Source organism: Terrapene carolina, unplaced genomic scaffold, assembly GCF_002925995.2.
Source record: "Terrapene carolina triunguis isolate 2854851 unplaced genomic scaffold, T_m_triunguis-2.0 Scaffold96, whole genome shotgun sequence".
NCBI lineage: Eukaryota > Metazoa > Chordata > Testudines > Emydidae > Terrapene > Terrapene triunguis.
Genome location: NW_020664447.1, coordinates 63845451 through 63871617, shown reverse-complemented (window position 1 = coordinate 63871617; position 26167 = coordinate 63845451). Strand labels below are relative to the sequence as shown.

The 26167-nt window shown below is 44.0% G+C and overlaps 1 protein-coding gene across 3 annotated transcripts in view; it reads right to left on the bottom strand.

The window, feature by feature from the left end:
* Positions 1–26167, bottom strand: part of NRXN3 (neurexin 3) — a 1356989-nt gene that overhangs the window by 349592 nt on the left and 981230 nt on the right. For all 3 annotated transcript variants that reach the window (XM_026651477.1, XM_029911473.1, XM_026651478.1), the window contains one exon: positions 12453–12634. In XM_026651477.1, coding sequence (XP_026507262.1) covers positions 12453–12634 — 182 coding nt within the window. The remainder of the gene's footprint in view (positions 1–12452; positions 12635–26167) is intronic.

Genomic DNA, 26167 nt, shown 5'->3' with positions numbered 1-26167 from the left:
CTTATCAAGCACATCTGGTTTATCCTATTGTCCTTCATATTTTTGTGTGCACATTGTGGTTCCTTATCTCCTTGAACACATACAGATATGTTCAAGCTACCTTTCCAGAAATATAGGCCTGTTCCAATTAAGGGCTGTTACATAAAATATGGCTTTGTTGCTGTTTAACACTCTTTTCTAATATAGTCCTATGTATCTCAGTGACCTGCATTCTCTTTATGTACCAATCTAGGCTCTGCTACCCAGAGACACACAGGGGCCTTCAGGTGTCCCCAGTCACAAATCTAAGGCCTTTAGATCATGAGCTTTTAGTTGCAGTGTCCCTCACATCTGGTACTCCCCATTCGAGCTGAGAAGCATGTAAAGTACTATGTCCATTTTAAAGGCCAGGTTTAGGATGCATCTATTTTCTGTGGCTTATCTAGTTGAATATAGGCTTCTGGATTCAGGGAGAATTGTCTTTTTATTGACAGATTATAAAATACTATAGTGCACACTGGGCCTAATGTATCCCTTGTATAATTCCACTGACTTCAATGGAGTTACTCCAGTGATTAATCTGGCCCAAGGAGTTAAAGGAGCAATAAAGAAGCCAATTGTACTGTGTATGAAGTAACAGTGTGGAGAAATTCAGCCTGACAGAATGCACCAGACAATGTGACATTCAGCAACAGTAAAAGGATTATGGCTTTCCTGATTAAATGACTGTTATGCTTTTGGATAGACAATCACTCTCCTCAAATGTTCAATAAGAGAAGTGAGAAAGACATTACCTACACTAGCTGTGCACCGGTTGGAGTCCTGTTCTTTGGCCACTAAGAGTGGCACTTAATTTCTGGAACAGTTACTGACCTTATTTGTCAGACATTTCCTTCTTTCTTATGGATGCCAGCATCCCATATGTGTCCCATACATAGGGAAACTGAGCCAAATTCAGCAGCAAGTCTGGGTCAAAATTAGTGTAACTTACACCATCTTCCTCCCCTCTCAGAATGTAAATTACGACAATTCAGTCTCCTTTAAACTCACACCTACTAATATGTAATCTTCACTCCCTCTTACACATCTTCTCTCAGACACACTTATATACATCTGGAGTAACCTCCACTGAAGTCAATTGGCCAAAATTTGTTCTCAGTTAAACTAGCATAAATTCAGAAAAACTCCATTAACAATGGATTTGAATTCACACTAGAGTAAATGAGATCAGGATTCAGTTCAATGGAGTTATCTGGATTTACATTAGTTAATGTAACTGAAACCAGAATCTCATGCCAAATCTGAGTGTACGGCTATACCTACACCTGAAGCTAGGAGTGTGAGTCCCAGCTCACACAGACATACTCATGGCTAGCTCTCATTTTTGGCTAGCATGCTAAAAATAGTAGTGTGGGGGTAGCATGAGAAGTAGCAAGCAGGAGCCATGTCAAGTACCAACCCACCTGAACCCTGTGCATAATGTGCTATGCACAGCTAGCCTGTACCTCCACTCACCACTACCCATACTACCATGGCTACACTACTATTTGTAGTATGCTAGTTTAATGAAAGCTAGCTCGAGAGTTTTTGTGCGAGGTGGGAATCACACCTCTAGTTCACAGGGTAGACATAGTTGCAGGTAGGGGTGTGGAAGGGAATCGAACTTGGTTAAATGTACAGACCAAGCTCCTGGGAGAATAAAGAGCTGCAGAAAAAGCAACTAACAACAAGGGTGTATCAGTGGAAGTAAATCACGCCCACTTTTATATCCTCTGAATTTGGCCCACTTTGCACAAGACATGGTTCAACATTGGAAACAAGCAAATGCAGTGCTCTGGGACAAAACCATGGCTGATGCAAGAGTGAGGAAAGCCAAGGTGTCTCATGTCCGAAATGACTTTGAACACACAAGCTCTATATAAGTGTAAAATGTGAATTATTGTCATCTCTATGGTATAAACACCATATCTTAAACATGCTGGCTCTGCACAGATCTCAGAAAACACCTACTTCATCACATCCCCTTTTCAGTGCTCCTGCCCCTATCCCCAACTCTCTTATGTCTGCTGAGATTGCATGTCTAGGCTGGAAGCTGCCCTGAGTGTCCCTAGCAGACTCTCTTCACGCAAGCGACTAATGAGCTGTTAAAGCTCCTCAGCCTAGGAACCCAAACAGGCCTTTGTCACTCAGAACAAGCTATGATAGGGAAATTGTTTTTCAAACACTAATGCACTGAAAATAGAAGAAAACGAAATCCGACCCAATGGACACACCTCAGCCCTATTCTCTCCCTCTCAGCCTCCATTTATCCAGGTCCCCTCCAAGCCAGAGAAGACTGCCTTTTTCTCACATTCCTCATGGTTAGGTCTTGAGATCCAAAATAATTCTATGTCAAACCCTGCAGCCTTCAGCTATGATCGGACAATGAGTGGTGCTGACGACTCTCTACTCCCATTGGATTGACATCATTCAGGCAGTGTTGTTTTTGAAGTCACTGGGAGTTTTTCCTTAGTAAGGATTCGAGGATCAGGCCTAGAGTTTTCCTTCTCCAAACCTATTCCAGGTCTACCCAAGAATTCAGAGGTGGGCCAATCTAACCACCTCATAACCACACTCAGGATAAACCAGAGGTGAGCTGATGGTTTACAACAGACATCCAAATGAAAGACAACAGTACAAAACATCAGTGCACAGGGTGAGTGATGTATCTCTTGGTAGTCATCAGGAGGAGGACATCTATCATAACCCACAGCTGTCCTGTTCCCCTCTATTCACTCTCTGTGAGCTATTTTGCATGGTGTAAATTGGGAAATGACAGCTGTGGCAGATTAAGGAGAATGAATATGTAGAAACATCCAACCATAACTCAAGCCTGTAGCCTTCTAGAACTCTACCTGTTACAAGGGATTCCTCACAACTCAGAGCACCACCTGCATACCTATACCACACAAACCTTATGATAGCAGAAAACACCTCCTTATAACACTTCACCTCCAGGAGGTGCAGGTAGTGTTGCGTATATAAACACCTCATACACCACATGGATCAGCATGATACACGGGCTGGTAGCTCATGTCTCACTGAAATCAGGCGGGAAAGAGTTACAGAGGTTATAAATTCTAGTCATAGGAAACAGATGCCTCGGCACACAAATCTCCACAGTGTCTAAAAGGCTCATAATGGAAAAAATTAATCCAAGCAGATTCACTGTAAATTATATACAGACCCAATTAATAGGATAACTTCCACACACACACCCCTCCAGTATATGGAAAGTAAAATGAGATAATAAATGCCCTGCAACTTCTCTCTGTTGCCTGCCGTGGGTGAAAGAGCAAAAGACACCAGAAAGTGTCCACTAACATAAGTAAGTAGGAGTCATCTTGGCAATTTCTAAAATGGTACCTGTCATTTATTATCCATAGCTCACAGCATGAAGGTCAGGTGTCATCTTACTCACCATCTTAGACACCACTGAGACTGAATATGGTCACTGCTAATCACCAGGAAATGGTTGCTGTCAACTCTTGTTACCACCAGCCGGAAATCCAAGACAGTCTGGTGGAGCAAGAGTAGCTAACTGACAACTTTTGAACACAAAATGGAGATGATCTATAGCAGCATTTCTCAAATGTGGGAGCATGGCTGCATGTGGCCACCAGGGGGTTTTCCTGCAATCAGGACAGCCTCTTGGGCAGAGATCGGGGAGAGAGCAAAGGAACGGTGCCTCCCTGCAGTGCCCGGGGCTCCGGGGAAGGGCTTCAGCACTGCCCGCCCACTCACCCCGACTCCAGCCACGAGCTCCGGCTCTGGGCTTGAGCCTAACATGGCAGGGCTGGCTTTACCAGGTGCCATGGTCAAGAGGCTAGGAGCAGGGTGAGCCTGGGATGCGAGGCCACAAAATGGAGCTCGAGGCAATGGGGGGGGGGAGCAGTGGGGTCCAGGGGGACAATGGGGAAATGGGGAGCCTTGGGGAATGGTGGGGGGTTGGGGGAGGCAGCGGGGGCGAGGGGGATTTGCGAGGGATTGGGGAAGGCAGTGGGGCTAGGGGCACCAAAATACAACTGTGCATTAATTGTATTATTGAGTCTGCAAAAAAACAACAACTCTACATTAATCAATTACAATGATTTGGACATGTATATCTGCATATTTATTTGTTTTTCCTAAAGTTAATTACATATTTTAGGAAAAGTTGTCAGAACGGTCACCAGCAAGAGTTGGTGGCTGCACTCTGAGGCCACCAAATTGTGTTGTGAGAACCCCGGATCTATAGCATCCAAGCACAGGGAAATGAGGATACAGGACCCTCTCCCAATGACCATCCACAGCTTGGGAATTTTGAAATATTTTGTTGCTGAAAACAGCCAAATCATTCATTATTAAAATTGTATAAAGTAAATGTTATAATTATATCACTTACTGTCCCCTTGTTTGTTTGTTGTTCCTTCTTTCTCGTGCTTTTCTTCCTACTTTCCACTTTTCCTTCTAGAATTCTCTTCTCTAGTTATCTGGCCATTCTTCTCCCTTTTTTTACCATTAGCTTAATCTCTCTATTCTAGTTCCCCATCTCCATCCTAATTTCTTCCCCCTATTATCTTTTTCTCCTCCATTTTTATCCCCACTTGCTCCTCCCTGTGTCTTTCTTCCTAGCTCACATCTCTTGTGATCAGGAAGAGTACATGTCCTACTTATCCTCCCAGTGGAGGTAATGGAGGACTTTTGGAAGGTGAATCGGTGTCACTGCATCTTTGCAGGTGTTATCTATCAAATACAGGGGAGTTGATAGCACTGCAATAGTTTTCTGCAAGTTGGAAGAGATCTTTGTTCAATAAAAGCAACCAGAAATTCAGGGAGGCTGGAAACCATATGTGGTCCCATCTCATAAGCGTCTCTTGTTTCAAGTGGCAACCCGCATTTTAGATAGTAATTTACCTCCAACAGGACCCAAACCTGCTGTTAACTCATTGTTATGATTGTGACTAATTTACATAAGAAATGCTCAATCATCAAAATGAGATAACACAAAATATTATGGATGCTCAAGGAACCAGTAACCATATCATTTCAATCTTTCTGCTCTATTTTTTTTGTGTCCGTAGATATGAGGTCTCCCTCTCAGAGTGGGTTCCCCATTTGGGCCTGGGCAGGATCAGAGGTACATATCAGGAGACAGAGTACCTAGACGAGAATAGCAGTGCCCTCCTGCCCTTCTTGAATGGCTTACACAAATACTTACTCCGGGTATGTCTACACTACGAGGGTAATTCGATTTTACTTAAATCGAATATGTGGAATCGATATTGCAAAGTCGAACGTGTGTGTCCACACTAAGGACACACTAAGGACAGTAATTCGACTTTGTGAGTCCACACTAACGGGGCGAGCGTCGATATTGGAAGCGGTGCACTGTGGGCAGCTATCCCACAGTTCCCGCAGTCCCCGCTGCCCATCGGAATTCTGGGTCGAGCCGCCAATGCCTTCTGGGTAAAAAAAATTTGTCGTCATCCGTCTGTCACTAACGCCCTCCCTCCCTCCATGAAAGCGCCGGCGGGAAATCAGTTCGCGCACTTTTCTGGTCAGTGACAGCGCGGACGCCACAGCACTGCGATCATGGATCACGCTGCGACCATCGCTGCACTTGTGGCCGTTCTCAACACCTCGCAGCTTATCATACACCTTTCCCTGAGGCAGATGCAGAGAAATCGGGCGAGGAGGCTACGGCACCGCCGTGAGAGCCTGAAGTCGGAGAGTGGCACAGAGCTGTCAGAAACCACGAGCCCCAGCGCCCAGGACATCACGTTGGCAATGGGGCATGTGGATTTTGTTGAACGGCGATTCTGGGCCCGGGAAACAAGCACGGACTGGTGGGACCGTATAGTGCTTCAGGTCTGGGATGAATCCCAGTGGCTGCGAAACTTTCGCATGCGGAAGGGGACTTTCCTCGAACTTTGTGAGTTGCTGTCCCCTGCCCTGAAGCGCAAGGACACCCGCATGCGAGCAGCCCTCACTGTCCAGAAGCGAGTGGCCATAGCCCTCTGGAAGCTTGCAACGCCGGACAGCTACCGGTCAGTCGCGAACCACTTTGGTGTGGGCAAATCTACCGTGGGGGTTGTTGTCATGCAAGTAGCCAAGGCAATCGTGAAGGTACTGCTCCCAAAGGTAGTGACCCTGGGAAACGCGCAGGTCATCATAGATGGCTTTGCCGCGATGGGATTCCCAAACTGCGGTGGGGCTATAGATGGGACTCACATCCCTATCCTGGGACCGGACCACCAGGCCAGCCAGTACATCAATAGAAAGGGCTACTTTTCAATGGTGCTGCAAGCACTGGTGGACCATCGGGGACGGTTTACAAACATCTACGTCGGATGGCCGGGCAAGGTTCATGACGCTCGCGTGTTCAGGAACTCTGGTCTGTTTAGACGGCTGCAGGAAGGTATTTACTTCCCAGACCACAAAATAACTCTTGGGGATGTGGAGATGCCTACAGTCATCCTCGGGGACCCAGCCTACCCGCTAATGCCCTGGCTCATGAAGCCCTATACTGGCGCCCTGGACACAGAAAAAGAACTGTTCAACTACCGGCTGAGCAAGTGCAGAATGGTAGTGGAGTGTGCTTTTGGCCGTCTCAAAGGGAGATGGAGAAGCTTACTGACTCGCTGTGATCTCAGTGAAACCAATATCCCCATCGTTATTGCAGCTTGCTGTGTGCTCCACAATCTGTGTGAGAGCAAGGGGGAGACCTTTATGGCGGGGTGGGAGGTTGAGGCAAATAGCCTGGCTGCTGATTACGTCCAGCCAGACAGCCGGGCCATTAGAAGATCCCAGCGGCACGCCCTGTGCATCCGGGAGGCTTTGAAAGCTAGGTTCCTGAGTGAGCAGGGCAACCAGTGACTTTTCAGTTTGTGGACAGAAAAGCTGAACCTGCCCCCGTTTCTTTACCCAGTTCATTTTGACTATCCTCTCCAGTTACATACCCCCTTCACCCCCTTCCCCTTCCCAAAAAATAAAATCATTTCGATTTTGTTAATGAACACCGTTGTCTGTGTTGCTGTTTTCGCGGGAATATTTTAAACCGGGGACGCAGACTGTGGCGGGGGGCGGGTTCAGTGTTCTGATGCAAATGATGCTTCTAAACTCCCGGAATGCCAGGCTCCGCACTGGTGGACTGGTTATTTCAATGGAGAACATGAAAAACACCTCCCAGACTGACCAGGGTAACCAGTGACTGCACTGTGTATGTGTCCTGATGCTGGACCTGACACCGCCTCTGTACCCTGCTAAAGGTCACTGTCCTGCCCAATTACCAAGCCCCTTCCCCCCCTCCAGACAGACTCTCCCTCAAAAGAACCTGACTGAAACAGTAATGGAGAGAAACAAACATTTTATTGCGAACCAGACATGAAACGTGGGGGGTGAAACTTGGACGGGGGCTTGTGTGAGGTGGGTAGGAAAGGACTTATGAAATTTTGGGGAATGTCAGCCTTCTAGTGCTAGAGCAGTCTGCAGGGGTTGACTGAAAGTTTTAACGGCCCTTGCCGCCCCTCCTTCTTTGGAGTTTGGGTGAGGGTGGTGTGGGACTTGGTGGCGGGTGAGGGCGGTTACAGATAGACTGCAGCGGGGCTCTGTCCTCCTGCCTCCGGTCTTGCAGAACATCCACAAGGCGCCGGAGCGTGTCCGTTTGCTCCCTCATTAGTCCAAGCAGCTTTTCAGTAGCCTGTTGGTCCTCCTGACGCCACCTCTCCTCCCGTTCCATGACTGCTCGGTGCATTTGTGACAAGTTCTCCCTCCACTGTGTCTGCTGGGCTGCCTGGGCTCGGGAGCATCCCATTAGTTCTGAGAACATGTCTTCACGCGTCTTCTTCTTCCTCCGCCTAATCTGCGCTAGCCTCTGGGAGTGTGCTGACAGGCTGGGTTGGGAGACAGTCGCAGATGTGTCTGTGTGAATTGTGAAAAGGGAGTGAATTCCTGAGACAGATAAATGAAATTGTATACAAAGAACCTAGTCTTTCTCTGTGAACAAGACCATGCACTGCACCTCTCACATGCGCACTCAGGACAAGGTCGAATTTTCGGCCGTCGCCTTCAGTGCCTGTGGACTTGCGGAGGTCTTGGAGTGATCTGAGAAGCGTGGCTGGAGACCTGAACTTCTGGAGCGGGCAATAATGGTAAGCCGCAGACTTGTGGCTGCTTAAAACTCCAGCAGTAGCACTGGCCTCCTTTCACATTGAAAGCAATGCCAGTCTCTGCTGCCAGCAATCAGGACAGCATCAACTCTGCCCCTGTCCCACCCCCTCGCGGCTGTCCCAGGGAAAGATCCCTGTATGCTGCCCCTCTCCCTCCACCGCGTGGCTGTAAAGCAGTCCCAATACTAACATTCCCCTCCCTAATTCAAAGCAGGGCGTCATGAGCGACATCACCCTTCTGAGGATCCCGGACACCCAGAGAGAACGCATGCTGCGGGAAAGCATGCAGAAACCGGGGCCGTATGCCGCCATGCTATGTCGGGCCATGATCCCGGAGTACTTGATTGTGGCGTGGAGGGGGCATGTCTGCTACCACGGAGGGCCCACTAAGATCGCCCTACCCCGGAACCTGATCAACAGGCTTGAGCTCTACCTCCACGAGACCTACGAGGAGTTCTCCTACGAGGATTTCTCGTCGATCCCCGGCCACATTGACCGGATTTTCGCGTAGGTGCACTGGGACTATGGAGTGGAGCGTCTTGGGCCTGGGAATCATGGAGTAACGGACATTGTGAAAATTTTTTAAAACACTTGGGACTAAATTGAGAAGAGCCTAAGACAGAGAAATCATGAAAACCCATTTGTTACCTTTGTAAATATTCCTGTTTTGTACCTGATTATTTTTTTACTAGTTTACAGAACTTTTATAAATGTACATTGTTAATAGTATAAATATTACCGTTCTGTTTTAAATAAATGTTTACATGTTTACAGCACTTACTGCTTGATCCTTCCCCTGATTCTGTGTCCGGGGTAAGGGATGGGGACGGTTGGTACGGGATCTCGGTAAGGGTGATGAAGAGCTCCTGGCTGTCGGGGAAATCAGCGGTGCCAGCGCTGTCGACTGCCTCGTCCTCCTCATCTCCTTCTTCATCTTCCCCGTCCGCTGTCATGTCCGACGAGGAACCGGCCGCGGACATGATCCCATCCTCGGAGTCCACGGTCAGGGGTGGGGTAGTGGTGGCGGCCGCTCCCAGGATGGAATGCAGTGCCTCGTAGAAACGGGATGTGTGGGGCTGGGATCCGGAGCGTCCGTTAGCCTCTTTGGTTTTTTGGTAGCCTTGTCTCAGCTCCTTGATTTTCACGCGGCACTGCGTTGCATCCCGGCTGTAGCCTCTCTCTGCCATGGCTTTGGAGATCTTCTCGTAGATCTTAGCATTCCTTCTTTTGGAGCGCAGCTCTGAAAGCACGGACTCATCGCCCCACACTGCGATGAGATCCAAGACTTCCCGATCAGTCCATGCTGGGGCCCTCTTTCTATTAGATTGCACGGCCATCTCTGCTGGAGAGCTCTGCATAGTTGCCACTGCTGCTGAGCTCCCCTCGATGTCCAAAGAGGAACTGAGATTCAAACTGCCCAGACAGGAAAATGAAAATGAATTCAAATTTTCCCGGGGGTGTGGCTGGTCAGAGCATCCGAGCTCTGACTGCAGTCCAGAGCGTCAACAGAGTGGTGCACTGTGGGATAGCTCCCGGAGCTATTACCGTCGATTTCCATCCACACCTAGCCTAATTCGATATGGCCATGTCGAATTTAGCGCTAATCCTCTCGTTGGGGAGGATTACAGAAATCGATTTAAAGAGAGCTTTATGTCGAACTAAATGGCTTCCTGGTGTGGACGGGTGCAGGGTTAATTCGATATAACGGCGCTAAAGTCGACATAAAAGCCTAGTGTAGACCAGGCCTCCGTAATGACCAAAACACAACAGGAGACATTAAATCTGTACTAGCCCTGCATTTGCTGCTAGTGAGCATCCTAAGGCACACACGGGCCTAAAAACACAGAAACAATGCCTGCAGCATTTTTATTGCTAACATCAATCACGGTTAATAACTTCAATTATACAAAGCAAAAGTGTCCAAAACTAGCCAAACGGTCCCAGTCCTCACAGAGAGCAGAGCGATCAAAACACATTTAGAGTATACAGGACAAGCTTTAAATATTACTAGCAAAAAAGAAAAAGAAAAAAATATCTTGGAAGTAAACAATTCTTTATTAATGGACTCTCGTCTCACAAAGATCTTTTCTGATTTGCTTCAATAATCCCAGCAAAGTTCTGCCCTGGTATAAAATTGCACATGTAAAAGTTCAGGTAGATTGATTAATTACTTTTGACATAATTCAGAGGTGAACTATAAACACCAAAAGCAAGGTAGAAATCACAAGTGTGCTCATGATTTATCTAGAAACCCCATTATAGCCAGATTGATCACAAAGAATACCACATTGAGCACAGTTCTTTACCATCATTAGTGTCTACTGAAATGGAAGCAGACAGTTGCTCTGGGTTCCAAATGTAAGCTGCCAGCCTTTTGTTCCTTTGATCATAAGTGAACATCATAGTAATACGTTGCAAGGATTTTGTTCTGTGTTTGCACAGCACCTAGCACAATGGGTTCCTGGTCCAAGGTGCTACGATAATCAAAAAATAATAATCTCTCTAGTATCAATAGACTGGAGAGGACAGTAAATGAACACATATAATCACTGTGGCATGAGATCACATGCTACATGATTTATCTAGTCATGGTTGGATTTTAGCCCTGGAAAAATATATCCCCAAAATCTTTACCAGACAAAAGAAAATGCTTGTATGAGAATATGTTGGTGTTAATTAATATTACACTCATTTCCCTTATAAACACACCAGCAATTTATGGGCAATATTAGATTCCACAATCTCATTTGCTTTCTAAACAAATGATCCAAAAGTAAAGAGAAACCCAAAATTATCATGAAAATCTCTCCTTTTACACTTGGCCAATTATGTTCTCACTGTATGTCTGGCATTTTGTTTATATCCATTTAACAGACTCACTGTATTGTTAGGGTTGGGGGATCCATGTTCACATGATCAGTGGCTCACAATCACTTTTCCTAATAGCAGTATTGGTAGGTAGCACTTTAGGTTCCAACCCCAGCCTCAGGAAAACCCCGTAAAATACTGAGTGCCTCCTATAAGAAACTGAACATCCTCAACTCCCTTAATAGTCAATGGCAGTGTGAGATGCTCAACACTTTGTAATATTGGTCCTTTTATGCTGGGCTGTAGCAAACCTCCTGTTCAGCTATGTTCTCTCTAAACTGCCATCAAGCTTGAACGGCTTCAAATCCCATTCTCAGTGTTACAAACAACCAAATCCCTGTTGTGAGTTAGAGCAGAAACTGCTGAGCAGGAGGTGGCGGGCATAGACTGGTACTTCCAACTTCTTAGGCTGCAAACCTATTACCTGAAAAATCTGGAAAGCTCGTATTTAGTCTACCCTCCTGCTTTTCTCACAGGACTCCATTTTCTCCCTCATCTACCATCATCTCAAAGTTTTCCAGTGATTTTCTTTTGATTCTAACATCTCTATCAGAAGTTGGGCCTATGTCCTTCCCAGTCACATTATTAAAATTTATTTCTGTAACTGAAATCAAATTTTTATTATCCCAAATTAAATCCATTGAGCCAATCCTCAGCAAGTGTGGAACAGCATTGCCCCATTGATGTGGATGGAATTATGCTCATCGACACCAGCTGAGAATCTGGCCTAGCATTTAAGTTTCTTTTGTTGCTACCCAGAGAGAACAATATATCTTCTTTCTAATGTATAAAAAGAGAAGGAAGGGGATGAGGTAAAGGGAACCATACTCTCCATCATTTCCAGGCTTTTGCATAGGGCAGGGTGGGTTAACATTGCCATAAAATAGTCCTAATGTAAGTGTAAATCACACTCCCATTGAATTCCATTGGAGTTCTGTCACAAACTTCAGTATCACACTTAGCCAAATAAATCAGACCCTGAAGGAGTGCCTGGGGAGGTTAATTCAGTGTGTGCTGAAGACACGGAAAATGAAGAATCTACATGACACATGCTGTTTTACATTATTAGTCTTTTGATTCATTATCTAAGTCCATTCCTTCCCATTTCCTTCTCATTCTATTTATTCTTCTCTGAACTCTCTCAGTTTCCTCTGTATATTCTATCTATAGGATAGTACCCAAATCTATAAATAGGCCTCCCCAGATATAGTCTAACCAGCATTGTGTCAAGAGGAAGCATTACCTCCCTGATCCTATGAGCGATCCCTTTAATCATACATCTAATGATTACACCTTCCTTTTCCTAAGCAACATTCATCTTTAACTCTTCAGGAACTCTTCCAAAACACATATCCTCATTACTGATGCATGCATAAGTGAAACCCAGGTCTGGCATAGACATGGACGTGTACTCACTATGTGAAGCTGCAGAAAGTCGCCAAGCCCAGGAGCACTGTCAATCCGAACCAGGATGCCATCCTTCACAGTCGTGCTGAAGCCTACAGCAAGACGATCTGTCCTCGTGCTGGGTCTGTCATTTGCTGGCCAGGTGTACAGGATGAGGCCTCCACTCTTCCCAAAGATATATGTGGCACCAGCTGCAAAATGAAAAACAAAGAGGGAGGTGTTAGTTCACTATGGTTTTTGCCACGTGTGGTAACGCTGTAATGGCTGCAGAGAGAAATATATCCAAATACAAGCATTTCATTAACACAAGTGATGAAATCTAAGGCCTGTGAGGCTAGTGTCACCCTCAATTAAAGACACAGGAAAACTGAAATAATACAGAGTAGATGTTAAAGAGATATACTCTATATTCCACTGGATACTAGCAGAAGACTGATAATGCACTGTCTCCAAAAACCTTTATGCATTGTGACAAACAATGTAGTGAGCCTTCCTAAACACTGGAATTAATTCCACATCTGATCCAAGAAAGGCACAAGATGGGAAATTACATGCCTCTCCCACCATATATACAAGAACTCTTCCTCCCAGAGAATGGCATATTCTTTTCAGCGTAACAATGGCTCTGAATTGCTGGATGCCTTTCCTGATTGAAGGGGATGTGAAAGCAGAACGGCTTTCTAGGATACAAAATACACCCACCCTCTCCCTCTCCCATTAACGTAGCACTATTATCTTTCAGTAAAAGAAGATGCAAAATAAAACAACAAGAACTTTAAAAAGTTTGCCATTCAGATAATTATGGCTTCTCCACCGGCACTAATACTTTCAGAGCTCCTTTTAAATGAACAGTTATGCTATTCACAACACCCTAGTGTATCCACACAGTATTAACAAGGGAACCACAAATAGATAAATGCTGCTTCCTTTTAGGAAGGAATAAATAACCGATGACAGATACTGTACACATCCTGCTAAAGTGTGCTCCAGGTAATAGTATCCAAATCAAGACAAGCAGCATTTGCTATAAAGACAGCTACAGAGTTTATCAAGAGCCTGTGGTTTCATTATCGTTAACACAAGCATGGGCAATGCCAAGTAATGCACTGCTTTTAAAAAACAGACACCACTTCAGAAACTTGGTATTCAACCTCACTTGGAGATCCAGAGCTAATGTCCAGAGGAAGAGGTGTGCTATTAGGATCAATTTTACATACAAGGTCAGAGACCCAGACAGGCTAAGGACCAGATTCTCAGACTTGCCCAGTTTCAGGTTTTTAAAAGAGCTCAGCACACTGGTCCCTGAGCTCTTTAGAAAATATGGCCCTAAATGTCATAATGGGAGACGCTCTCTAAAACCCACACAGTGAATCTGTGGTAAGGTTGGGAACAACACATACAGGAGGCCCAATTCCTCAACCATTGAGCTACACTCAACTCTATAATGCACTTTTCCTAAGGGTCACAATGAACTGTGCAATACTAAATGCAGCCAATTGGATTCCACCAACAGCAGCAGGCATGAGATATCAATGGGAAGCAAAGGGGGACTGGGTGAATATACTTCAGATCATTGTTTACCTAGGGGAGGCTATAAGGTCATTTATTTTTTTATCAGAAACACCCACAATTAAACAATCTCAAAGTGAATTAAGTTCAGTTGGATATTGCTTGGGTCATTTGGTACCAAAACTGGGTCACACCTGAGTCTGGCTGCAAAACCACAACTCCATTGAGGCTCTTTGTTTTATGTAAGTAGAAATAAAAATGATAAACTTCACCCTTATGTAGGTCTTTTTCTCTAGAGAGCTCAATGTGTATCACAAAAGAAGTTTTATCCCCATTTCACAGATGGAGTAACCGAGGCACACAGAAGGAAAGTGACTTGCCCAAGGCCAAGTCAGGGACAGAAGCAGAATCAGAACTCAAGTCCCCTGACTCCTAGTCCTGTGCATACCTACTGGATCATACCCTCAGTGAATGTAAATAAACTTGTATGGCATTTCATTCATAACCCTGAGCTAAGACAGAGAGCACACTGACATAGCAGAGCTGTGAGCATGTATTAGTCCAATTTCACAAATGGTGACTCTTCAGACAGAGACCAAGCACCCAATTTTTAGCCTTTAACTGAATCTCTACCTTCAGCTGTGGAGTGTAATGGTAGGTGCGTGACTACTGCCGAGTGCAAACTGTTTATCATCCATTCTTACAAGTACACTTACAGCGTTTTCATACTAATTAGAGGTGTTTGTGTAATGAATTAGCCACAGCTTCTCTCCATGCACGGATAATTCACACAGCCCACTATAAGTGCATAAACTACAAATATCTTTCCTCTTTAGTTTATTAGCTAGTTCTAAATGTTTTATATATATTATATTAAACTGGCTCACAGACTAACACAAGGGAAATCAACATCTGAGCTTGAGTGTACTGAGTTTTTCTGATAACTAACGGCTCTGTAGACCAAACCCTAATTTCCAAAAGTTGTTCCCACATGTGCTGGTGTGCTTGGCCTTCACTCCTAATGCTGATCACTGGGGCTTTCAGTTGCAAGGATCACAGTGGAAGGAATTTCTTTGATATATCCAAAGGCAGATGAGATTTCCTCACTTTTCTGAGTGCCATTTGGCTGCAGGTAGAGCATGTCAGAGCTCCTGATGGCACTCAACTGCCTAGCAAAGCTCATGCTCTCCTCGCAGGACAGACATTTGCTTCTAGGCCTGACTTCAGGAAGCTCAGTTTTATGCATCTGTGCACAGTAATCATTCAGCTGTAACAATCAGAAGAGCAGGCGACCTAAACTGATCCTTATAACAGAAACCTACTGTACTGCAACTGTTCTGTACACAATCCAGAATTTTCTGCAGAATGGTAGGCAGTCCAGTTTGCTGACTTCTGTGTAACTTTCCCTACCTGAAATATAATTTAAAAAAACGATGTATGCATGTGTATACTTTCACTTACATATTGAACATGTAAACGTGATGCCGCAGTGATAATTATGATATGAAAAATCCTAAATAGTGTAGCACTAATCATTTGCTACAAAATTTGAATAAAGTAATCACTCCAAACAGAAATCATAAGATGCAAACATTAAAAGAGAAGATTAGATGGAGGAGGAAGAACACAAAGAGAAAAAAGAAATATACAGTTAATGCTACACTGTAACCACAATTAAAAATAATGCCTGACTCATTTATGTGTCTTTATGTATTACACATACAAAATGTGTTATAAAGTTGTTAAAGTTCCAAATCGAGCACTCAAAAGTTAGGAAATGCCAGAATTAAGGTTGCCTGGGTAACCTTAACTTGGCCGTCCTGCGCATATGCATTATGATCAGGTCTTCAATTACATGATCACATACTACTTTTTTCCATAGGACCCCTGCCTCCTGCACTGCACAGGATACATGGTGCTCACTTAATCAGCAGCTATTCAATATTTTGTTTTATCCTCATTGTTCAATGTGTCCCTAAGCCTTATTTAGTGCACACTATTCAAACCCGCTCTGAAGATAGAATTATTCATTTCCTCTTTGGCTTTTCTTGAGAGCTTCACAAACATTCATTAATTTACCATCACAAAACCCCTGTGAGATGACTGGTAATATCCCTATTTTACAAATGGGGAGCTAAGTCACACAGACTAAGGTCAGAAGTTTCCACTAATTTTGGGCGCTCAATTTGAGACACCTAGGGCCTGATTTTCAGAGTATTTTGCATTATGGAACACTTGATATGATAAAAACACAGTTCCTGTTGACTTCAGCTGCAGTTGTGAGTGCTTAGCACCTAGTAAATAAGGAACACACGATTATTGACCATCTGTGTAAGTGACTTGCCTCGCATCACATGGGAACTCCGGAAAAGGCAGGGATAGAATCCACTGCTTCAGGGGAGTGTTCAACTGCCGTAACCAGGAAATCCTCATTTCTCTATTCTTTTAAACATCGTTTTTTTTTAAAAAAGAAAAAGAAAAAACAGAAATTCCATCATGTGGCATCATATTAATATCCACATGCTTCATCAGCAGGGATGGAACCTTTAGCTCCACTGCAGAGACCTCTGCCATTTGAAGTAACAGACTAACTGATAATAACAACAGAAGGATGTCATCCTCTATGAGGACCAGCACCAGAGGGAGATGAGACACATGCTTTGTCAGTGGGTTTCACAGTTATTTGCTGATAGCAAACGAATAGTGAGACTCAGGAATTCTGGGTTCCATTCTATGGTCCCAAAAGGCATGGGCTCTAGGGAGCACAGACTCTTCTGCCTGTTCCCCACCAAGCTTGACTCATTCTGCACTGTCCTCCCCAAACTGTGCCTGTCCCAGCCTGTCTCTTCCCCACCCCCTTAGCTTCTTGCTTACACAGTCCAAGTCCCTACCTCCAACTGTTTGTCCCCAGTTCCTTGGCAGTCCCAGTTCCTCACTCCCAACTCCTTATCCAATCTGTCTCTCCCCTCCCACCATCCCCATTGGTCCCCAGTCCTAGTCTCCCTCCCTGGACTCCTCATCCAATCTCAGTCTTGGATAATGGAGTGGCACGTACGCTTATAAAATTTGGAATGACACTGATCTTGGAGAGGTTGCAAGTACTTCAGAGGACAGGATTAGAATTCAAAATGATATTGACAAATTGGTCTAAAATCCACAAGATAAAGTTCTATAAAGACAATTGCAAATTACTACACTTAAGAAGGAAAAATCAAACACACAACTACAAAATGGTGAATAACTGGTTAGGCAGTAGTGCTACTGAAAAGGATCTGGGGGTCATAGTGGATCACAAATTGAATATGAGCCAACAGTGTGATGCAATTGCAAAAAAGGCTAATATCATTTTGGGGTGAAATGACAGGAGCATTGCATGTAAAACACAGGAGGTAAATTTCCCCCTCTACATGACACTGGTGAGGCCTGGAGTACTGTGTCCAGTTCTGGGTGCCACACTTTAATAAAGATGTGGGCAAATTGGAGAGAATCCACAAGAGAGCAACAAAAATGATGAAAGGTTTAGAAATCCAGACCTCTGAGGAAAGGTTAAAAGAACTGGATACATTTAGTCTTGAGAAAATAAGACTGGGGAGGTAGAGTTGGGACTTGATAACAGTCTTCAGATATATTACGGGCTGTTATAAAGAATACAATGATCAATTATTCTCCATGTCCACTGAAGGTAGGGCAAAAAGTAGTGGGCTTAATCTGCAACAAGTGAGGTTTAGGTTAGATATTAGGAAAAAATTTCTAACTATAAGGTTAGTTAAGCACTGGAATAGGTTACCAAAGGAGAGTGTAAAATCCCTGTCCTTGGAGGATCTTACGACCAGGTTAGATAAAACACCTGTCAGGGATGGTCTAAGTGCAGGAGGCTGGAGTAGGTGACCTCTAGACCAGCGGTCTCCAAAGTGGGGTGCGCAAGAGGATCCTTGGAGGTGCGAGGCAGGAGGAGCGTTTTTTTTTTTTGCTTTGTCGGTGTGGGGGGGTGCGCGGGGGGTTTTTTTTTTTTGCTTCGTCAGTTTGGGCAGGAGACCATTGCTCTAGAGGTCTCTTCCAGCCCTACGATTCTATGATTAAAATGCAGTATAGCAACACAAATCCACTTCTTTTGAGGCCTATTTATGCACATCTACTACCCCATTAACTACCCATTTCACTTTACCTCAATAGCACTTCTTACCTCATTTGGTTTCACTGTAGCCTTCAATCCTCTACAGCTAACAAATATTTTAATGCTGTGAAAATTACTAAAAGTAGTATGAGGAGGTATGTGTTATGCCAGTGGTTCTCAAACTGTGGGTCGGGACCCAAAGTGGGTCATGATCCCATTTGAATGGGGTCACCAGGGCTGGCGTTAGACTTGCTGGGGTCAGGAGCTGAAGACAAAGACTGAGCCCCACTGCCTGGGGCCGAATCACAAGGGCTTCAGCCCTAGGTGGCAGGGGTCAGGGCTCAGGCTTCGGCTTCAGCCCTGGGCAGCAGGGCTCAGGTTACATTCCCCCACCCCGGAGCTGAAGCCCTTGGGGTTCATCTTTTGCCCCCCAGGCTAGGGCAGTGGGGTTCAGGCAGGCTCAGTCTTCGGTCCCCGCTCCTGGGGTCATGTAGTAATTTTTGTTGTCAGAAGGGGGTCGCAGTGCAATGAAGTTTGAGAACCCCTGCGTTATGCTACTAGTAGAGGTACAATATGCTGCAAATATTCACTGGTATGTATATCTTGTTATGGTTTCTGCATTATATTAGAGCTGAAAAAGATTTTGAGCAGGAAAATTACAAGGGACCTGGGCTATAAACTCTTACAATAAACTCAGATAATACTTGTGGCATTTAAATTAATACAGCAGGATCTCTGTCCGTGGTCCTGAACCCCTTAGTGATCATGCTTAAAGCTCCTGTTCATTCTGGTAATCCAGCACAGACTGTGAAGAATATAAATCTAATGATAATAAATTTCTACCTGAAATAACATGCAAGACATATGGCATGCTCCTTCCCCTCAATTAATTATCATGCCTTTGTTCTCTTGCATGAAATCTTAGGTAAATATAGATGATACTGTGTTATTTTAAAAAATTGCTTAATAAGGAGAAAACCTGATGTCCACAAAGGCCTGCTATTTTTGAAATCAAAGAGACTTGAAAGTTCCCAGGCAGCATAAATTTATTATACTTTTCCATAGCTAGATTTTTATTTCATGGATACATACAGTCCCATTACGCACCTTCTGCTGAGCCCAGTAGTTCTGATAAGTCGCTTCACGGTGTGCTTAGTATGCTGGTGGTGAGATACTATTATGTTTATTAATAATAGTAACCATGTAAATTTTCTGCTTGCTAGCAAGAAGCTATCAGTTCAACTAACGGAAAATTTGCTATGATGGCATTTTAGTCATTTTACTTGGTGAGATTTGCAAGTTACCAAGAAGCTAAAATTATTTAGCTTATTCCCTGTAACAAGACTATTGTAAGGATGGAATCACTAATACATCACAAACAATTAAGTGAATTTAGCTGGGTGAAGCAGGATCCAATTCAAATAATGCAGATGACCTTGGCAACAATTGTACCAAGTAGCCTTGTAAAGTGGCAATTAAATAACACAGACCTAAGAGCTTACCCGGGTGGTTAGTGCTTTCAGAAAATCTTATTAAAATAAGATTAAAGGCCTGACAAACTCACAAAGGCAGGGAAATGCAGATATAAGGCTGCCACTTATCTCACTGTACCCAAGTTCTGCATACAATCTTCTATCACTAGTAAGGGTGCTAACAAGGGAGTGTAAATTGGAGTACAGTAATTGGTAAAATTGAGCAAAGAAAAGCATAGGCTGAATATCAAGAGAAACTGATCAAGAGACAAGATTTGTCTCCAATAGGAAGTACAGGAAATGTCACTGCTTTCCAGAGTCATTTAAAAACAGGTTACTGAGAATGTACTACAGAGAACATTTCTGCCTCAGCCAGTGGGGATGGACAAGATAAACAGACAGAGCTGTTCTAGCCCCAATTTCAATTGGCCAAAGATTAGTCCTCACTCAGGCAAAGCTCCCATTGAAAGGAATAAATTAAACCGAGTGAGGACTGTCTTTTCTGAACAATTCTCAGTGCTTCAGAACAAAGGGTGATGCTCTATAGCACATGCAGTTCAACCACTTAATTTAATCTCAGTTCCGGCACTGAGGAGTGGCAGAGCTGCTCCTCTTTTGCAGGTTCATGGCATGGCTTTGAGCAAAACCGTACGTATTTGGTCACTGTAAATTGCCAAGGGGTATTCAGAGCAATAACAACCAAGGACCTGATTTTTAAAGGGGCCTACATCCAGTCAGGTTTGCTCAGTGACTACATGGCCAATAATTGCTGTTACGAAAAGGGAGACAGCTTGTAAGCATCAATTCTTAGGGCACGTTTAAGAAAAAAAATATTAACAGAATTGTAATAAAATCTTGAATGAAATACACATGACAAAGAGAATCACCTGGACTTTTTCAAAACAACTCCACCCCTTACCACTCTCTAGAAGCGTATCATGTGGCAACACACTTAACCAATGGAATATCAAGTTAATAGCTGTCATGACCCATGGTTTTCTACACCCTGGGCTCAGGTAACTGCTGTCTCTACTAAGCTTTGCACTATTCCAAGGACCCTGCCCCAGGAGCAGGGGGCTCACTGATAAATATGGTAGGTACCATATTGATGTTGTGAAGGCCAAAACTATAGTGGGATTCAAAAAAGAACTAGATAAGGTCCTGGAGGATAGGTCCACCAATGGCTATTAGCCACGATAAGCAGGGATGCAACCCCATGCTCTGAGTGTCCCCAGGGTCTGATTACTAGAAGGTGGGAGTGGACGACAGGGGATGGATCACTCGATGATTGTATGTTCTGTTCATTCCCTCTGAAGCACCTGGCATTGGCCACTGTCTCAAGAGAGGATACTGGGCTAGATGGACCATTGCTCTCACCCAGAATGGCCATTCTTATGTTCTTACTCTTCAAAGGTCACTGCAGGCAATCCCCATCACTACAGCACAAATCCAGAGCTAATGAACTCTTACTCTGTTAATTACAAGTAAACCAATGAATGAACTAATTGAGAGTCCCTTACTGGAACCATCATTGAGATCCTGAAACAATCCACCCCCAGCCAGCAAGCTTCAACCATCCCTTCCAACGGCCCTTGCCCAACAGCTGGAATTTGAAAAAAATAACATTCCATGGTAGCTTCTAGCAACTAACCAGGCCTTTACAGAGTCCTTAGCTGTTACATCACTGTCTCATGTCCAACCACAGGTTGTACTTCCCTTGCAACCCCATACATTAAACAATGTTAACAGAACACATTACTTAACATTCACCACAGTAGCATTACATTACTGGAACAAATGTTCATTAGCTGAGTATAACTGAAGACCATGACATTGTTTCTAGCAGCTTCTGAATGATGCTTTCCCAAGTTAATCCTTCTGGGGGGAAGGTGCTGTGACAGTGTACCCCATAAGGCTTTATGGGGAGGGGGTGCTTATAAATGTATGTATGACATAACTGGAATATGTTTGGTGCTGCCTGTGCCAGGTAACATATCTCCGTAAAGGTTATGGTCTACTGTATCTATTCATCCTATTTGTACATATATATATCATTTTCTACTTGAGGTTAAGAATATGGGCTGTATGCTTGCTTGGTTTCTAAGTAAGCTTTGGGAGGCATTTGGTCAGCTTCTTTAGGAAGGAATTCGCCAGGTTAAGTACCTGATCAGGAAACACTTGGGGAACAATGCATCTTGGAATGCTCCAATCCACATAAGAAGTCTTCCTGGAGACATGCAAGATTCCATGTGGGCAATGGCTTCAGCCTGTAAAGACTGAGTCATGCAGGGACATGTGACTTGCCCAGGTGACTCCAGAACTCCATCTTGGAGCTGGACTTTGCATAGGAGGGAGGAGGGGGGTCTCCTCCCACAAGAGAGAGTCTATTTAACCCTGGGGGAGACCCCTCCATTTTGTCTTCAGCTGGCTAAAGAAGGAGTCTCTCCACCCCCCCAGGATGCTTGAAGGAAACTGAAACAAAAGACAGTAACTACAGGGGTTGTGAGAGATTGCTGGACCCAGGCTAAAGGGAGATTAGCCTGTAAAAGGGAGCATTCTGGAACTGGTGAGGAACTTATCTGTATTTAGTTTGATTAGGCATAGATTTGCGCATTTTATTTTATTTTGCTTGTGACTTACTTTGTTCTGTCTGTTACTACTTTGAACCACTTAAATCCTACTGTCTGTATTTAATAAAATCACTTTTTATCTAGTAATTTACTCAGAGTATGTATTAATACCTGGGGGAGCAAACAACTGTGCATATCTCTCTATCTGTGTTATAGAGGGCGAACAATTTATGAGTTTGCCCTGCATAAGCTTTATGCAGGGTAAAACGGATTTATCTGGGTTTAGACCCCATTGGGAGTTGGGCATCTGAGTGCTAAAGACAATCACACTCCTGTGAGCTGTTTTTGGGTAAACTTGCAGTTTTGGGACAAGTGATTCAGACCCTGGGTCTGTGTTGAAGTGGACTGGAGTGTCTAATTCAGCAAGACAGGGTGCTGGAGTCCTGAGCTGGCAAGGAAAACAGAAGCAGGGGTAGTCTTGGCACATCGGGTGGCAGCTCCCAAGGGGGTTTCTGTGATCCAACCTGTCACAGGTGCCACACATGCTGTCTTAGCAAGAAATGTGCTCCCAACAAATCTTCCCTGAGTAGAAGTTAAAAGAGCTAGTTAAGGACAGCTTGGTCTTGGAGGAGACATGACAAAACTGTATGAAGGGCATCAACACCAAAGATAGAAAGGAATCATTTAGGGATGGTACATGGATTTATAAGTAGGAGAACAGTATGAAATTAGGAAAAGAAAAATTCCGGTTGAAAAATCAGGAGAAACTCCTTGTTAGAGTGACGAATTAGGCTGTGGAATAGTCTGCAAATGGATGTAGTGAAATCCCTGTCATTTGGGCCTGATTAAACTAGATTGACCAAAATACTAGAAAATCTGATGGGGAACATGGTCTCACAGATCTTTTCCATTTCTTGATTCTGCTGTATGATTTTATAATTCCTACTGTCCATGTTGAAACTGCCATGGTGGTATCGCATACAGATTCTTTGTCTAACTAACATATCAGCTATGTGATGGCATCTCCAGTTTTGAAATAACTATTTAACAGAGCAATCCCCAGTGGGAGCTATGTATCAGACAAATAATGTGTGGCTTAAAGTGTGTCTGTGATGAACATTCATTTCATTATGGAGAGAGTCACTGTCAAGTGAATCTCAGTTTTACAAACCATTGTAATATACATAATAGAAAAAGATAGTAAGTTACTGTCATTATAAATAAAAAAACAAGGGAAAATAACATAAAACACAATCAGAGAGAAGGGAGGGCTATGATTCAAATTATAAAACTGGTGGGCGGTTTAATGTTCAAGAAAAGGAGAAGTTAGTAGCAACCAGCACAGGGTTAGTGCAGATGGGCACTGCGCCAGCTTCAGCCAAACCCACCCCTTCATGTCTCCCAATGCACTGTGGTCTTTACTTTGGCCACTCCTGCTTGCCCAGTTACAAACTTCCATTTAATCCACCTCAGTCTTTAACTGCAATAGCCCTGTTATCCCAGTCTTTATCCTTTTCTCTACTCCTCTTGTAGAAGCTGCTGATCTTATCATGCCAAACCAGAAGGTTATTTTGTGATGTGTACAAATGGAGACTAAGAAAAGGGTGGGAGAGACCATCAAAATCATTCTAACTTGGGACCTAAACAGGATTTGAACCCAGGACTCCAGTAGAGAAAAAAACAATGGCCTAACCCACTAAACCACCACCAACTAAACCTGTAACCCACCTTTAACCATATTATGCCCAATGCATATTGGCATATGTGGTATGCAGGATCACTCACTGTCTGGTGAAAGTAGGTTGACCAAGGATGGTAATTTTACCCTTATGAAGAATTAATTTGCTGAGGGTTAATCCAGACTTCCAGCATTATTTTAATGCAACTTTTTCACCTTCACATTATTCCTTATATTTTAAGTTGACCATATGCATTACAGAGCTGGGAGTTGAGACCAGTATTCAGATTCTGTGCTCGGCTCTCCCACTGACTCACTGTCTGATGCAAAGCCCAACACTTAATCTCTCTGTACCTTTCACCCCTATCTAAAATGAATCTATTAATACTTATCTGCCTCAGAGGGGTTAGAGAAAGGGGTTGAAAATGGCTATAGATGTATCATCAATTGTCTGGTTCATTTGACCCATTCTATCACAAGATTCTTCCAAGGAGAAAATGAAGAAAGGCATTGTACCATACGTAAGATGATAGAGTGTCTTTTTCCTCTTATTTATCAGGAGCTTTAAATTGTCTGAGATGGAAGAAATGTAAAGCCCTATGAAAATGCAAAGCTTCCAGGGCAAAAGTGTAATCCTTGGAAAGCAACGCTTCCCTGCTTAAAAGAGTTCTCATGGACCAACTGCTTCTCCTTCAAGAAGCCTGCTCTTCCCCAGACAAACCCTCTGAGACCCAATGCAAACACCACCATATCCTCATATCCTTCTATTTAAAAGGCAGACATTGTCTGACATTAATTAAACTGAAATCCTTGCTCAGCTTTAACATTTGAGGGAGCTAGGGCTTCTTCTATGGCCAAAAAGGAAAAACACCACAACAACGCAAGCCTGACACAAAATGGAAACAGCAACTCTGATCGTGCCTGCCTTCCTTGTTTGCCTTTTTAAAATGACAGCAAATTAATACGAGTCACTTTCTTTCTGGTATGCGCGGCATTAGCCAACAATCGGATCAGACAATATGTTGCTTCTTATTAGTTACACCATATTAAAAGAGAGATTGGAAGGAGTAGGGGGGAGAGAAGAAGGGAGTGCTCCTGGAATTGCTACACAGTCCAAAATAATTTACACTCAAATTAGGAATGACTCCAATTCCTAGGCATTGGGAAGTCTGATTTATATTCTCTCCAAGGAAAATTTGTTGCTGGGTACCTTGGGAGTACCCATCACCAGCACAGAAGAAGCCTCAAGGTTAGCAGCTGCTTAAGTAGACCAAACATGACCATGGGTTTAACAGCCTCAGGGTGATAAATGTCAACTACAGCTCTCTTCCCTCTGCAACAAAGAAATATGGCAGGATGGAAGACTCTGAACAGGGATCAGCTGGCTGAGGCATGGCTTCAATGTAAACACAGTGGCTCTGGAAATATAGGGTCAAGTTTTGCTCTTGCTGACACTGGTGCAAAGACATTGAAGGCAATGAGTCTGATTCTCCACTGCCGAAGGTCAGTCCTGGGCCAACGGCTATCCACTGATTTATACTAAGGGGCACGTGGCCCCCCTAATTTTTAATACAAAAGCTCCACTTTGATCACAATGGAAGGTCTTTTGGTTTGAACTGGAGCAGTGCACGCTGCAGCTGTAGTCTCTGTGGGATCACATCTCCGTGTTAAAGAGAAGGCTGGGTGCAATCTGGACCATTTTGTGCTAACTAGCTGCAGCCCAGAGTTTTCCAGCAAACAGCCATTGTATCCCTTAGCAGGACAAAATTTGGGAGCCCTTCGCATAGTCAAAACGAATAGTGTGGTGCAGGGGCTAAAACCACACACTCCCAGAGGGAGAATGAGCTTGGTGATGATTCCCTGGCTGAATTTGACGGAGATAAATGAAAACATTTTTTAAGCTGCATCCCACTGCCAAACAAGAGCTGAAATCTGAATAGGATTTCTTTTTTGTGAGGGACCTGCTTGATAAAGAGCACCCAGAGAGGATGTCTTTAGAGAAGCCCAGGAGACAGAATGCCAAAGTAGCAGAGCTCTGAGACTAGTGTTATCAGTCAATGTCGTAAGTGGATTCACAGCTCTGCCCATCTCTATTGGAGGGACATTCACTCTCTCTGTGTACAGAAAGTTTATGGGATCCGAATGTTATTAGAACAACCTAGAAACAGGACAGGATGGATGGAGGCCAGACTGCGGCCACCAATTTCAGTCATTCAACTCTCTCCCAAACAGTTGCTCTCTCTAATGTATATTTCCCCACTCTGGGACCAATCCTGTAGATGCGCCACACCATCAATTGTGGTAGGAGCCAGGAAGCACAGCGTCCCATAGCCCCAGACCTTTATATTTATCTATTTTTGTTGTTGTTGGAATATATTCAA